This window comes from Gymnoscopelus microlampas, assembly GCF_963454915.1.
Source record: "Gymnoscopelus microlampas genome assembly, chromosome: 21".
Lineage (NCBI taxonomy): Eukaryota > Metazoa > Chordata > Actinopteri > Myctophiformes > Myctophidae > Gymnoscopelus > Gymnoscopelus microlampas.
In genome coordinates, this window is record NC_139958.1 from 42,739,503 (window position 1) to 42,756,211 (window position 16,709).

The 16,709-nt window shown below is 41.0% G+C and overlaps 1 protein-coding gene across 1 annotated transcript; it reads right to left on the bottom strand.

Annotated features, from left to right (window-relative positions):
- Positions 1-1,020: 1,020 nt before the first annotated feature.
- On the bottom strand, positions 1,021-15,986 carry LOC311038019 (uncharacterized protein). Its single transcript, XM_084047314.1, has 4 exons — positions 15,887-15,986; positions 12,724-14,377; positions 7,932-8,012; positions 1,021-2,968 (listed from the first exon to the last, which is right to left on the bottom strand). Exons 2-4 carry the CDS (start codon positions 14,366-14,368, stop codon positions 1,320-1,322), a joined length of 3,375 nt encoding a protein of 1,124 aa, XP_083903440.1. The 5' UTR covers positions 14,369-14,377; positions 15,887-15,986; the 3' UTR covers positions 1,021-1,319.
- Between the last annotated feature and the right edge of the window lie 723 nt (positions 15,987-16,709).

Below are 16,709 nucleotides of genomic sequence, written 5' to 3' on the forward strand. Positions count from 1 at the left end.
TTTATTTCTGATATTGTTATGGTCAAAATAAGTAAAGTAAAATGACCTCAAAAATGTACTTAAGTAAAGTACTTGAGTAAATGTACAGTTCCTTTACACCACTGCTGCCCAGTGCCTACTAGTACTAAGACATAAGGTCAGGTCAAAGCTCTCTCTCTCTCCCCCTACCCCCCTCCCCTGAGGGGAGTGACTTAATCCCTGTATGTAAACTGTTGCTTTACTCTATGTGTTTCAGAATGCATTCTCTGAATAAACCAATGTATTCAACTCCATATTATTAGAACATAATGGACTAGTTCATACTGCCAGTGGTCAGTAGAGGGCAGTGCAGTCTATGTTGTGTGAGCAGCAGAGCAGTAGCAGAGAGACACAGTCAATGTTGGTCCACTACCACTGGGAGGAGACCCCCTGGCAGACACAAGGACCAGATGGGGGGGGGGGGGGGGGGGTGGTAAGATCTCCATGCTGGCCTGGGAACGCCTCAGGATCCCCTGGATGTAGTAGTTAATGTGGCCGAGGTAAGGGAAGTCTGGGATTCTGACAAGTCAATCAGCCACCTGTCTGTCTGGCTTATGGGATCTACTGTATACTACTGACTAGCCAATGACAATGCTCCTGTGGCAGGGCAGAAAGTTTACAAAAACATGTAGGCTACTGTACATCAAAATGATCAAATATAAACATAATACATTAACATAAAATAATACATCTAGCCTACTGCACATCCAAACAATAAAATACCAGGTGCAGGACAGAAGAACAGGTGAAAGATAGAAAAATAGAGTCTGCACACTGGATAATGCTCCCATGAATATTTATTGTAAAACCACCAAATAATATTTTATGTATTGTCATTGTTTCAACATAGAAGTTAACTCTTCTTCTCTAGCAAATCCCAGACATGCAAAACATGTTGGCACAATTCCTCGTTAGATGCACACCAATTAAAATATACATTCATCAACGTGATAACATAAAAAAAAAACAAATCACTCAAACTTAATGCACAGTAGTTTCATTTAAAGCTGAATGCCATAAAATAAAATATACTGTACATAAGAAACACATACAGACTCACAGACAGGGAATAGATTCTAAGGTAATTACTTGCTCAAAAGCGCTCAATTTAATAGTCTTTGGCTGTAATTCAGACATGTGTTTGAATAGGAATACAGAATACATGTGTTAGAGTACACTGCTTGACTGACAATAAACCTCACATCAATCTCTTCATTAGTAATAAACCTGTAAATGAACCCTTCTATACACATTTGTTTCTTACATGAAAACTAACCTTTCATGTAAAGCCTAGGATTAGTCTAATCTGTATGATTGACAGGAGAGATGATCAGAGGAGCAGAGTTCTTTCCATTATTATTAAGACATGGACTGAATAATGGATAGAGTTTCTCAGTGAAGGTGCAGCCAGTGAAAGAGTAGAGATGAACTCTGGTCTCCACATCATAAAAGGAGACCAGACCCTCCTCATAATCCACAAACACTCCCACTTTCTGGAGCTCCTCTCTTACAGGGAGGAGGACAGCAGGGTCAGAACGAGCCTGGTACTCGTTTCCATTCCTCAACGCTATAGACCAGTAACCATTGTTGGGGGTCGGTGTGATCACTCCCTTCCTCTGGATGGACTCTCTGACCACTCCTAAATCCCGCTCAGTCTTCCCTTTAACCTGAACCTCATAGTAAAACCTTCCTGAGGAGAAGCTTTGTTTTCCTAAGACACTGACACATGAAGAGAATCTCTCTTTGCTGTTTGGGAGATTCTTTTTTATGTTTCCATGAGTCACTTGTTTTCCATCCTCAGACAGGATGAGTGCACAGTGTGCTGTATCAGGGTCCAGAGTTACATCCACTGAATATTGCTGGATCCTCCTCAGCTCAGCATCACACAGGTTCTTCTCCATCTCTTGACTGAGTGTCTTCTCCAGCTGAGCCACAGCTGTCCTCACAGTCCCCACATATGAAGACTGATGGAAATTGACCTTTGTCCAGTTCTTGGTGGGTGGAGAGGTGTTGATGGATGTGAAGTTCTGGAGGAGGTGGAGGTGATCTTCAGTGTGTGAGAGCTGCTTCAGCTCAGAGCTTCTCGTCTTTAATTCAGTGATTTCGTGTTGCAGCTCCTTGATGAAGCCTTCAGCCTGTTTCTCTGTTGTTTTCTGCTTCTCTTCAATCACATCAATGAGCTCAACCTGACTTCTCTCAATACAGCTGATCAGAGAAGTGAAAACCTGCATACTGTCTGCTATCTCTCTGTGTGCATCTTTCTTACTGATCTCTACTGAGTGTTGGACCTCCTGAATCTTCACTTGTCTCTCCTGGATCATCTGCTGAACTTTAGATTCTGTCTTTCCCAGCTCAGCCTTCTTTTCTTCAAATTCTTTTTCCAGAGATACAATTTGATGGAACTTGTGGTCTGACTCTGACAAACAGAACTGACAAACACACATGCAGTCAGTCTTACAGAACAGCTCCAGAGGTCTGTCATGTTTCTTACACATAAAGTCTTCCAGGTTCTTTACAGGGTTGATTAGTTTGTGTCGTTTTAACCCTGTGAGTCTCTGATGAGGCTCCAGGTGAGTCTCACAGTAGGAGGTCAGACACACCAAGCAGGACTTCAGGGCTTTGTGTTTGGTCTCAGTACAGACGTCACAGGAGACTTCATCTGGTTTAGCAGTATCTTGGTTTGTGTTGGAAGGTGTTTCCAGCTGCTTTGACTTCCTGAACTGATCAGCCATCTCAGAGAGGACTTTATTAACTGAGCATTTTGGTCTCCTGTAGAATGTTTCTTTACATAGTGGACACAGACAGACATCCTTAGTGTCCCAGTAATGTGTGATGCAGGTGTTGCAGTAGTTGTGTCCACATGGAGTGGTGATTGGATCAGTGAACACATCCAGACAGATAGAACACAGGAACTGCTCTTCAGACAGGAGACAGCAGGCAGATGCCATTTCTACACAATGAGAATAAAAGTGAAACAAATTTAGTTTAGTTGGCCGGAAATTATGTTTTTGCCCTTGTCCGTCTGTTACTGTGAGCAGACAGTGGCGTAGCGCAAGGAGGGGGGCGGGGCCCTCTCGCAAACGGCAATGGAGATGGTGCTATGTACAGTACAGTGCGGTAAATGCATAGAGGTATAATATAACTAGAGGGTGGATTGCCCCGCCCCCAGCTATCGTTTCAATGAATGTGCTCACTGGCGTTTTGAAGCACCCGGAAGCCTGCTGGAAGAAGAATTATTGGTTCGATTTTGACCACACATAGAGTTATGAGCATGCGCACTAGTGTCCTTTTTGCGTTCTACGGCAGCCTGTGTGTCAAGGATTGAACGCGAGATATTTATTAAATACACTCGAGATGCCTATGTATATGTAAATGCATATGTACTTATGTATAATATGTTTACATATTTATATCTATATATATAAATATCTCTCAGTATGTTTTGCTCGTGCATGTATTTCTCCCCGCCTGCAGTTCCAGCTTTGGCCACTGGGGTGGCGGCTTCAATGTTTCTCAACAACTCTGGGGGCTTGGGTAAATGCCCCGGAAACTTTGCGGAACTTTGCTCACACACTAGTAGGCCAAGGAATACCCTCCTCTTACCTCCACCAAATGGTTCAAATTGGCCTCATGGTGGCACTATAACAGGCCACTTCCCCTTTTAGACTACAACTCTTGAACTGTACATCATACAGTAATAAAAATCACACCCTGTGTGAAGGTAGCGGCGCCTTTGATACATTTTGTCATCGATATGTGTTTATAATGTGTTTATAGCCATGTGTCACGTGAAGCTTGACCAATCACTTTGTTGACGCACCTGACCAATCAGAACGTTGACGCACACGGACAAAGTCAGGTATAGAGCGTCTAGCGCCGCGAAAAATCACACCCTGTGTGAAGAGTGGTGCCTTTGATGAGCCCCGTATTGATGTTGCCATCAATGTTTGTTTATTGGACATACATACATACGGACGGACACACAGACAAAGTCAGATATAGGAGTGGTTGGCACCACTCAAAAATCACACCCAGTGTGAAGTGGGCGGTGTGTGGTCATCACAGTGATGGAATACTTCCACCCACAATGGGTGATTCACTTAAAAAAACATAAATGTGTTTCTTTTTAAGTGCATAGTCCTATTTATAGGGCTATGCACATGTGTCATGTGTTTCACTAGCCAATCACAGTCCTGAATAGAGTCAGCCAATAAAGTCAGCCAATCATATTACAGCTAGTGGTCATCACAGTGATGGAAGCTCACTCAAAAATATAAAAATCACACCCAGTGTGAAGTGGGCGGTGTGGTCACAGTGGTCATCACAGTGATGGAAGTGATTCACTTAAAAAAAAAACATAAATGTGTTCTTTTAAGTGAATAGTCCTATTTATAGGGCTATGCACATGTGTCATGTGTTTCTAGCCAATCACAGTCCTGAATAGAGTCATGGTGGCCAATCACGGTGCAGGGTTAGGGGGGTACAATGGTGGCCAATCACAGCGCAGGGTTGGGGGGGTGCAATGGGTGGGGGGGTACAATGGTGGCCAATCACAGTGCAGCGAATGTCGATGTCCAAACCTCACATATAGGGGCGGTTGCACCGCCCAAAAAAAGCACTCCTTGGCTCATGATGCACCCATAGGCCATGCCCATTTCTGCCTGACAAGATATTCAAAACACCCTTTTTCCTAAATTGGTACACTACACATTGTCTATGAAGTCATGTGATTGAGATGGATATGTCATATTTTTCAGATTCCTTTCCGATCGATTGGCTATTATTGTATATTGCTGGTTCGCCAATTGTAGTCTATTACAATAAGGAGAAGAAGTTGAAAGGTCCAGACCAGTAATGTTCCTCAAGTCGATTTATTGGACAAAACAGAGTACAGAGCACAGGAGCACATGTCAGCCTTGCTGCTACATGGTGTGGCCGGAACAGAACAGAGCAAGAAGAAGAAGGGCAAGGACAAGGGACAAGAAGGGCAAGGCAAGAACAAGAAGGGGAAGAAGGGGAAGAAGGGACGGTGTGGGACGGTTTCTTTGTCCTCACATTATTTATAGGCAGACTTCACATGTGTGTGTGTGTACTTGCATACATTGGATGTGCACGGAGCTAGGTGTGTGTGCTACATCTCTTCTTCTGTGTGTGTCCATTGTGCAGAAGAACAACACCCCAAGACCCTAAAGGTCAGCTAAGGTCAGATGCCCTCTGGGAAGCATCCTTTGAACTGGACATCTAGTGTTCTCTGGAATGTGCTGTAGACCACTCAATATCAGCCTCATGTCTCTGTGTGTGTGTGTTCAGATTGGCTCTATAAGTCCTTATATATGTGTATCAATTTACCACATTCCCCCCTACGGAGGGCCCTATTGGTCCTTCGTAAACAAGGGTACAACAAAGAAAATCAAACTCAAATAAGAAAACCATCATTCAAAAACATACTCCTCAAAAAGACAGAACTCATCACACCACAACATCTCATAGGCCCCCCTTGATAGACAAAGTACTGGGACACAATCAGACAAACATAAAAACAGGCATCAAGATTACACAGTATTGTCATAAGGTGATTCACATTCAATTTCAAATAAAAATGGACAAACTGTTTCACAAATCATGCAAGAATATCAGTATTTAGAAACGTGTCGGCTTATGATCACTGCGTAGCCATGGATCACATGACGCTCGTCTGACGATAACCGGCAACACTGGAACTTATTCCCCAATAAAACAAGCTTAAAAATAAAACAACTCAGAAAATCTTATTCACAGAAAATACATAGGATGCTCACGTCGCATCAAAATGCATTCCCCTTCCAATCAGTGTGCAGGTCTCTCTGTTCCTTAAACTCTAGGAAAAAATGTTAAACATATTCACAACATCACAATCTCACGGAAAACCACAGTTTTCAGTGAATAAGTAGCAGCCCTCGGCTGCAACTCAACAGTTCCCAGTAGCTCAACAACGAAAATAAAAAACTCCACATTTGATACAAGAGACCAGAGAGTGAAACAAAATCCTTTACAACACTGCAATAAAACGGCAGCCAAACACTCCGCAGTTTAAATCACCATTATCACAAACATATAACCAACATTCATTCATTCAACAAAACACTAGTTGATACAGCTTCGTCGTCACTCACTTACAGAATAGTAGATCTGCTGGTTTGTGTGTAAAAACTCTCCCCAATCTTCAAATTTAGGATATGTAAGATAATACATCTGTTTGTACTTTAAATCTCTGTTTTCCAAGGCCAAGAGCTTCCGAACCTCTGTCGGACCCGCTCAATTGAAATGTTAAAATGCCAGAGGTTAGGCCATAAAAACAAATAATCTTCACATTCGTGGCAAATACCTTGTTGACTCTTTTTATTCCACATGTCAACTTTCCTCTAATACTCCTCATTTCAATTTAGTCAGCTAAATATCAACAAAACATATAACATCAACAAACAACCTGTTGAAAAGACAGACAAACATTGAAACATGTTAAACCTTCCATCCAGTCCACAAACACAAAGTCCAGTCACACGGAGGAGAGATGGATCCTGTGGCATAGGCAAAGAATGGGTGGGGGCCATCTGTGCCCCTCAGTGCTGAGTGCTGTTCCCTGGTTGCATCCTTGCTGCAGCTGTCTGTGCAGCTAGCAAGCTAACATGCTGCTGTCCTCTGTCCATACTACTCTGAAGTTTTCCTGTAACCCTCTTTTTACTTCTTTTCTTCCATGTCGTCACAGGGGTTGATGCTGTGAGGTTGAGTTCTAGTGTCATCACAGGGTTAGCGCTGTGAGGTTCCATCGTAGATCTGTTGAAAATCAGTTCTTGTCAATTTCCCATAGCCTGCTCCTCTGGTGGGTCTGCATCTGTGCAGGAAGATGGTCTGCATCTGGTCCGGATGTTCTTTCAAAAAAATCTTCTTCCCAAAAGAAAATCACAGCTTGTACTCCTCTTCTCAAGTTCTTCTCGTGTGGAACGGTCACAGACACTCCAGTGTCCAGCACTGTTGTCTAAAGAAGACCAAACCATTTACACGTCCTGGCTGGTTCGCCAAATTATTGTATATTGCTGGTTCGCCAATTGTAGTCTATTACAATAAGGAGAAGAAGTTGAAAGGTCCAGACCAGTAATGTTCCTCAAGTCGATTTATTGGACAAAACAGAGTACAGAGCACAGGAGCACATGTCAGCCTTGCTGCTACATGGTGTGGCCGGAACAGAACAGAGCAAGAAGAAGAAGGGCAAGGACAAGGGACAAGAAGGGCAAGGCAAGAACAAGAAGGGGAAGAAGGGGAAGAAGGGACGGTGTGGGACGGTTTCTTTGTCCTCACATTATTTATAGGCAGACTTCACATGTGTGTGTGTGTACTTGCATACATTGGATGTGCACGGAGCTAGGTGTGTGTGCTACATCTCTTCTTCTGTGTGTGTCCATTGTGCAGAAGAACAACACCCCAAGACCCTAAAGGTCAGCTAAGGTCAGATGCCCTCTGGGAAGCATCCTTTGAACTGGACATCTAGTGTTCTCTGGAATGTGCTGTAGACCACTCAATATCAGCCTCATGTCTCTGTGTGTGTGTGTTCAGATTGGCTCTATAAGTCCTTATATATGTGTATCAATTTACCACATTATGATTTGCAGGCCCTGGATAGTCAACCAGGCCTGGAAGAGATCTGCGGTCAGAGGAGCACACTTCTCTAGTTGTGAATCTGATCTGGGTCATATATTAACTGAAACACCACAGGCTATTCTGTACTTCATGGTTACTCGCCTTGTTTTTTTGTTTTTGTTTTACCAAAGATTGGACTGGGGAATTGAATATGAAAATAGGGCAAGATCATGTCTGGATACATTTTATTGTAAATATTATTAATAATAATATAATAAATCATTATCTTTATTACTCACCAGTGTTTAAGTTGTCAGTATTTGTGTAAAACGTCGTGTTGAAAGAAGGTTTTGTAGAGAGTGTGTTGCTGCCACCGAACCAGTTTCACTGATACGTTTCGTTTCACTAGATTTCCAAGAACCTCCTCCTTGTGCTGTAGCTGTTAACCCTTTACTGCCACCACCAGTGGTGGAAGAAGTAGGCCTACTCAGAACTTTTACTCAAGTAAAAGTTGCAATACAACAATATAAAATACTCTGTATTGGCATCAAAATATACTTACAGTTCCAAAGTAAAAGTACTCAGATTTTTCAACAAGCGCACTGGGAGACTTCTGTTTTTATGATGTTTTGCATAGTAGTGTATATCTGTCTGTCATTAAATGTATCTATGAATTGAATACAAAGGACCCCAATGGAAACAAGCCATAGGCTTTCTTGGGTTTTAAATATCTTGGCTGACCTTGTATTGAACTGTACTTTCCTGTACAAACTGCTAATAAAGTATTCAATCAATCAATCAATCAATCTTACAGAAGAAACACTCTAATACACTTCAACGTGTTGCATTGTGACTGCAGACTTGTAGATTGGTTATTTTCTAATAGACAAAGTATAAAATAGGGCTTAATTGGTTAAAAGTATGTTTTGTATTAATCCTATATTAAAAATATTGGCTAATGAGAGGGCGGGCGGGACTCAGCCATAACCATATAAGGAGTTCCCAATGGAGCTCGCCCAAATATGGAGTGTGTTGTGTGTCGTCATGGCATCAGGCCGAAACAAGCTCTCTATGAGCACAAAGGGGGCATGCCCATAATGGGCATATACTAATGACATCAGGGATCTCCATATATGGCCATAAAAGGAACAAGGACTGACAGATACAGAGATATCCATATATGGGTATACCAGAATGCATATACTGATGACATCAGGCAGGTATCTCCATAAATAGGCATTAAAGGGACAAGGATATGTAAGATTTCCATATTTGGGCATATAAGTCGGATCGGCAGTGCGACGCACTGTAGGTGTGAGGGCAGCATAGCGGCCTGAACCTTTTGTAATCTAAATCTGAAAAGTAACTAAAGCTGTCAAATACTTTTACTGCAGTTAAAAAGTACATTATTTGCTTCAGAGATGTAGTGGAGTTGAAGTATGTATAAAAAAAAAATAATTACTCAAATCAAAGTGCCTAACATTGTACTGAAAGGGATAGTTCACCCCCAAAATGACTTTTTTTCTATCCATTACTCACCCCATGGACACTAATTTGATGACCGGCAGCGGTTCTGGTAGGAGACACAAAGAGTCCTACCGGAACCGCTGCCTACTAGTCCGCTGGTTAGGAATGCAACAAAAACAAAACAATATCCATGAATTCAAGTCTCCATGGGGTAACTAATCAATAGGAAAAAAGTATTTTTTTGGGTGAACTATCCCTTTAAGTACAGTACTTGAGTAATGTAATTAATTACTTTCCACAACTAGTCTACACTCTTCTCTACCCCTTATCTCATATCCTCATGAGTGTTTCCCAAGCTGGGGTCCGTGCCCCCACGGAGGGGGGCATCAAAGATCAGGGGCTCTGTTTGAAGGTAGCACAACATTTGTACAAGATCATAACTTGTTTTCATCACACATGGTTTCAGAAATAGCAGAATTATAAGCTCAGAATGTCATTCATATTTTGTTACTTATGGAACATAGTGATATGTTCACATTAATCTGTTTAACTTCCTTCAACCCTATTTTATACTTCAGCCATAAGACTCTTAGTCTGGGAGGGTTAGCGTCGGAGCTTGGACAGCAGGGGCGCGGCCACTGCGTTGTGATTCAAATCAACAGCCAATGAAGAAAAGGGGGCGGGATCCACATGCAGTGGGTGATGCATCTAAATAGGATCGACGGGAAGCAATTTCCCCTTGAGAAATTTCGGCCGCCATTGTTGTGTACTGCTGTTTGCCTCTCGTCGGACTTTTTAGACGAGTTGCACAGCTCTCAGACCGGTAAGAGGCGTGTCCGCTCAGATTCAGAGCGTGACGTACATCCCGCCCACAAATACCAGGGCTGTGGCCCAGAAGTTCCTCGCCAGAGCTGGCGAAAACTTCTGGGAACTCAGATTATAAGACTCTTGACCTTGTAATTGTTGTGGGCTTGTAAATCGAATATTTTAGAAGATGATTGAAAAATCTTGACAAACTGTGGCTATGTATTTAATAACACTAACACTATAGAAATGATACAACCATGTGGTTGGTTTAACCACTTAAACATCCTTTTAATGAAATTAACAGATCTACAAGCTCACAACGTAGATCGTCTATTTTCAGCAAAATCTTTCCCAACCATATTGGGTGTAAGTAAGTGTTTAACTACATATATCAGGACCCACTGGGTCATACATGTGTAAATAACATGTTGAGTTAAATCATTCAGGACATTCAGGATTTTACTGTGTAATCAGTTTATTCACTGTTGACACCACAGGTAACAATAAGATAATACAATAAAACAATAATAATGATGCCATAAATAGATCGTCTATTTTCAAAAACATTTGACAAACGTGTAAAAAGTGTACTTTCACTTTGGTTTATTGCTTATTACGGATCCCCATTAGTCTTCACCGCAGTGAAAGCTACTGTTCCTGGGGTCCTACTTTTGATGACAATACTTTTGTACTTTTACATGAGTTTAATTTTGAATGCAGAACCTTCACCTTCATATTTTCAGTGCTCTCTCCTGATTGGCTTAAAATGTGTCACCTACCTGGAAAATGTACATATATTCTATTTACTAAAGAGCTGGAGAGACCCCTGTGACCGAACAAACGCTCTGTAGCAATGATTACTATCAGAATATATAGTACTTTAACCTTTTTAACAAAAAAAAAATACCATAAAATATCACTTACCCTACCTTTAATATCTCATCCCATGAAATTCTAATATTATCTGGCATTTTATTATATGATTGTATGTCTCTGAATTGGATCAATAACGTATAAACCTTATGCGAAAACTCAATCATTCGTTTCTTGTACAATAAGGAATGCATGAAAGATTGAGTTTTCATCCGCATTGGTGGTCAGACTTGAAGCATCACAGAGAAAGAAATAATCAACACATATTTAGTGTTTACACTGAACTGATATAAATTCACATGGGAATAGTTTCAGTACTGTAGGCCTCTTCCTTCTCTGTCAGTGATAGATAGATAGAGTAGATAGATATTTAGGAGAATCACTACTGTTGATAGGAGCCAGTTAAGGTGGTTCAGACATCTAGAACGGATGCCTACCGGGCATCTCCCAAGGGGAGATCCCCTAGGATGAAGTAGTTGTGGCCGAGGTAAGGGAAGTCTGGGATTCTGACAAGCCAATCGGCCGCCTTCTCTGTCCGGCTTCTGGGATCTACTGTAAGGGTTCCCAAACCTTTCAGGCTGCGACCCCCCAAAATAATCATATTTGAAGTGGGGACCACCCACCCTGACAAGCACTTGAAATTGTAGTCATTACATTTAGTATGACTCGGCTCCACAGATAAATAAATATGAAAATAGCCGATCTACGAGCTCACAACACCTTGCAGCACGAGGTGTTGTGAGCTTGAAGATCGGCTGTTTGCCTCTTTCTGACGTAATATTTGACAATTTGGCCAATTAGGTATTAAAAAGGTCTTAAAAGTCATGAAATTGTAACTTAAATTTTTTTCAGATACCTTGTATACACCTATACTGTATGTTGGTTTGTTTACTGTTGAGTGAGAAAAAAATGTTGATCAGATCAGATTAAGCTAATCATCAAAATAATTCGGGGACTGCCAACCCGAACCACTGATCTAGTATATATTACTGACTTGCCAATGACAATGCTCCTGTGGCAGGGCAGAAAGTTTACAAAAATATGTACTGACATTAAAATGGTCAAATATAAATAGAATAGTTTAACATAAAAGAATCCATATAGCCTACTGCACATCCAAACAATAAAATACCAGGTGCAGGACAGAAGAACGGGTGAAAGGCAGAAAAATGAAGAGTCTGAACACTGGATAATGCTCCCATGAATATTTATTTGTAAAACCACCAAATAATATGTTATTGTCATATTCTTCTTCTTCTCTAACAAATCCAAGGCATGCAAAAAAAACATTATGTACACACAAATACACATTCATCAACGTGACAACACGTCACACGCCCAAAAACCCGAAATCACTCAAACTTTATGTACGCAACTCTGAGTCTGTGTTGAGAAAAACTATTTTTTATTTTATTTTGAAGAGTCAATTTCCATCTTCTATAATTAATAACAAAATAACAACAATGAAAGAGACAATTAATAACAATCATTGCAGAATCTTTGCATAGTTTAAATTAAATGTTGTGTAGTAGTAGTATTACAAGACTGACAATAAAATGTTGTTTTATTCCTGATATAAGATATGAATCCTGCACATTATAAACAAAAATGTAAAGTTCAACTTAAAACCTGAATGCCATTAGATATACTTACTTGTACCAAAGACATATAAACAATTCTACACTCACACAGAAAGGGATGAAGCTAAATACTTAATCAAATTAAGCACTCACTTTACCACAATAGTCTTTGGTATTTATTCAGGCATGTAAAGTTTAGTTATTGTGTTTCAATAGAATGCATGTGTTAGAGTTCAATAGCTTGACTGACAATAAACCTCACATCAGTCTCTTCATTAGCACAATAAACCTGTAAATGAACCCTTCTATCACATTTGATTCTTACATGAAAACTAATCATTCATGTAAAGCCAAGGATTAGTCTAATCTGTGCGATTGACAGGAGAGATGATCAGAGGAGCAGAGTTTTGACCACTATAATTAAGACTGGGACTGAAGAATGGATGTAGTTTGTCAGTGAAGGTGCAGCCAGTGAAAGAGTAGAGATGGACTCTGGTCTCCACATCATAAAAGGAGACCAGACCCTCCTCATAATCCACAAACACTCCTACTTTCTGGACCTCCTCTCTTACAGGGAGGAGGACAGAAGGGCCAGCAAGAGCCTTGTACTCTTTTCTATTCCTCAACCATATAGACCAGTAACCATTGTTGGGGGTCGGTGTGATATCTCCCTTCCTGTTGATGGACTCACTGACCACACCTAAACTCCAGCCAGTCTTCCCTTTAACCTGAATCTCATAGTAAAACCTTCCCGAGGAGAAGCTTTGTTTTCCTAAGATATTGACACATGGAGAGAATCTCTCTTTGTTTTCTGGGAGATTATTTCTTATGTTACAATGACTCACTTGTTTTCCATCCTCAGACAGGATGAGTTCACAGTGTGCTGTATCGGGGTCCAGAGTTACATCCACTGCATATCGCTTGATCCTCTTCAGCTCAGCATCACGCAGGTTATTCTCCATCTCTTGACCGAGTGTCTTCTCCAGCTGAGCCACAGCTGTCCTCACAGTCCCCACATATGAAGACTGAAGGACATTGACCGTTGTCCAGTCCTTGATGGGTGGAACGGTGTTGATGGATGTGAAGTTCTGGAGGAGGTGGAGGTGGTCTTCAGTGTGTGAGAGCTGCTTCAGCTCAGAGCTTCTCTTCTTTAATTCAGTGATTTCTTGTTGCAGCTCCTTGATGAAGCCGTCAGCCTGTTTCTCTGTTGTTTTCTGCTTCTCTTCAATCACATCAATGAGCTCAGCCTGGCTTCTCTCAATACAGCTGACCAGAGAAGTGAAGATATGCACACTGTCTGCTATCTCTCTGTCTGCATCTTTCTTACTCAGCTCTACAGAGTGTTGGACCTCCTGAATCTTCACTTGTCTCTCCTGGATCATCTTCTGAACTTCAGCCTCTGTCTTTCCCAGCTCAGCCTTCTTTTCTTCAAATTCTTTTTCCAGAGAGACAATTTGATGTAACTTGTGGTCTGACTCTGACAAACAGAACTGACAAATACACATGAGGTCAGTCTTACAGAACAGCTCCAGAGGTCTGTCATGTTTCTGACACATTAAGACTTCCAAGTTCTTTACAGGGTTGATGAGTTTGTGTCGTTTAAACGCTGCTAGTCTCAGATGAGGCTCCAGGTGAGTCTCACAGTAGGAGATCAGACACACCAAGCAGGACTTCAGGGCTTTGAGTTTGGTCTCAGTACAGACGTCACAGGAGACTTCCTTTAGTTTAGCAGGATCTTGGTTTGTGTTGGAAGGCGTTTTCAGCTGCTTTGACTTCCTTAGCTGATCAGCCATCTCAGAGAAGATCTTATTAACAGAGAATTCTGGTCTCGTATTGAAGGTTTTGTTACATAGTGGACACTGACACACATCCTTAGTGTCCCAGTACTGTGTGATGCAGGTTTTGCAGTAGTTGTGTCCACATGGAGTGGTGATTGGATCAGTGAACACATCCAGACAGATGGAACACAGGAACTGCTCTTCAGACAGGAGACAGCTGGCAGACGCCATTTCTACACACTGAGAATAAAAGTGAAAGAAATGTTGTTTAGTTGGCCGGAAATTATGTTTTTGCCCTGGTCCGTCTGTGTTTCTGTGAACAGCTAATCTGTGGCACCGCACCACTGGACTGATCGGCGTGAAACTTTGCTCACACACTCCCAGTAGGCTAAGGAATAACCTCCACCCTCTAAAATTAGCCTCATGGTGCACTATAACAGGCACTTCCCTTTTTAGCTTACAACTCTTGAACTGTACATCATGCAGTAAAAAATGTAATACATAAAAAACACTTCTCCTGGATTCCTTGGCTCATGGTGTAACTATAGGGCATAGCAGTGGCGGCCATTTTCTCGTTCCATCGTTCCAGTAGGCCTGTCACAATTATTACATAATTGTCTGATTGCAATTATTTGAGATAATCGCAATTATTTTGTATAATTGTCATAATCGTTTCCATGTGGAAAGATATTCATACATTATCAAACATTTTACAAAAATAGCTGATCTACAAGCATACAACACGAAGTGTTTGCAATTTTTGTGTGTGCAATTATTTTAAAAACGTTTTTGGAATATATAAAATTACTAAACTAAAACACCCTTTTTGCTAAATTGATACACTACACATTGTCTCTGAAGTGATATGATTGAGGCGGATCTGTCATATTTTTCAGATTCCTCCCCGATCGATTGGCTATGATTTGCAAGCCTTGGATAGTCAACCAGGCCTGGCAGAGATCTGCGGTCAGAGGAGCACACTTCTCTAGATGTGAATCTAATCTTGGGTCATATTAACTGACACACATAGACTGTACTCCATAATAACTAGCCATAAAAAAAACAGTTTTACCAAAGATTGGACTGGGGAATTGAAAATGGAAATAAGGAAGGATCTAGCCCTGAAACATGACTTTCATATCATCATGACAGTCATGGCGCTACTTTCGTAGTTTTTGAAATTTCTAAATTTACAACCCGTACATCTACATAAACGTTTAGATTTCAAATATTAGTGCTAACCCCACGGTTATGGATGTAACAAGTTAAATCGCCCTGGTCTAAGTACCCGTATCTTCCGTATTGTTCAATAAAAAGCATTTTACTCCTATCGGGGGCCATTTTTTCTTTGAGCTATAATGTATCAGAGTGCAGTACACCTCCCAACCGATAGGGTCGCGTAGTTGAAAGCATATGGAGAAAATTCTGAGAAAATGGCCACCAATCCGATTAAAATGCTTTTTATTAAACAATACGGAGGATACGGGTACTTAGATCCAGGCGTTGTAACTTGTTACATCCGTGGCCGTGGGGTAAGCACTTTATATTTGAAATCTGAACATTTATGTAGATGTAGGGGTTGTAAATGTAGAGATTTCAGAAACCAGGAACAAGTAGCGCCATGACTCTTGTGACAGACGGGCGATGGCTAGGGCTAGCACCAGGGCTAGATCATCTATGGATGGATATATTTTAATATAAATATTATTCTCTCTTAATGAATTATTAATCATTATCTTTATTACTCACCAGTTTGAAGGTTGTCAGAGTTGTGTAAAACGTCGTGTTGAAAGGTTTAGTATTGAGTGTGTTGTTGCCACCAAACTAGTTTCACTGTTTACTCTTTTCACTGGATTTCCGTCACTAAGGAACTCCTCCTTGTGCTGTAGCTGTTAACCCTTTACTGCCACCTGGAATATGATATGTTCAGATTAATCTTCCTGGTTTATACTTCAGCCATTTAGACTCTTGAACTAACAATTGTTGTGGGCTTGTGATCAACTATTTTAGAAAATGATTGAAAAATCTTGAAAATGTGTGAATTTCTTCATTTAGAAAAATGTTTACATAAATCTTCTCTTATGGGGGTGCCTGGCACAAAACCTTTTCAGATGGGGGTCTATGTGGCCAAATACATTCATTTGTGATTCCTGACATGAAAATGTTTAAGAACCAGTGACATAAACTGATGCTGGTGACCAACTGTTTCATACAGGGAATAGATGAGGAGAATAAGTTCATCAAAATGTCACACCGTTACAAGAACTGAACTCTATTTAACAAGTAGCTGAAATACTCTGACGACAATACAGACAAACTGTGGCTGTATATTTAATAACACTAACACTAGAAATGATATAAACCCATGTGGTTAGTTTAAGCACTTAAACACCCCAGCCTATTGCTGAAAATAGCAGATCTACGAGCTCACAACGCGTCGCAGCGTGGTTGTGAGCTTGTCGATTGGCTATTTTCAGCAAGCTTTCTCCACAATAACAGAAAATACACTAGTACAGAGCCCTGAGGGGCTAAGCTCAACCATATTGGGTGTAAGTAAGTGGTTAACTACATG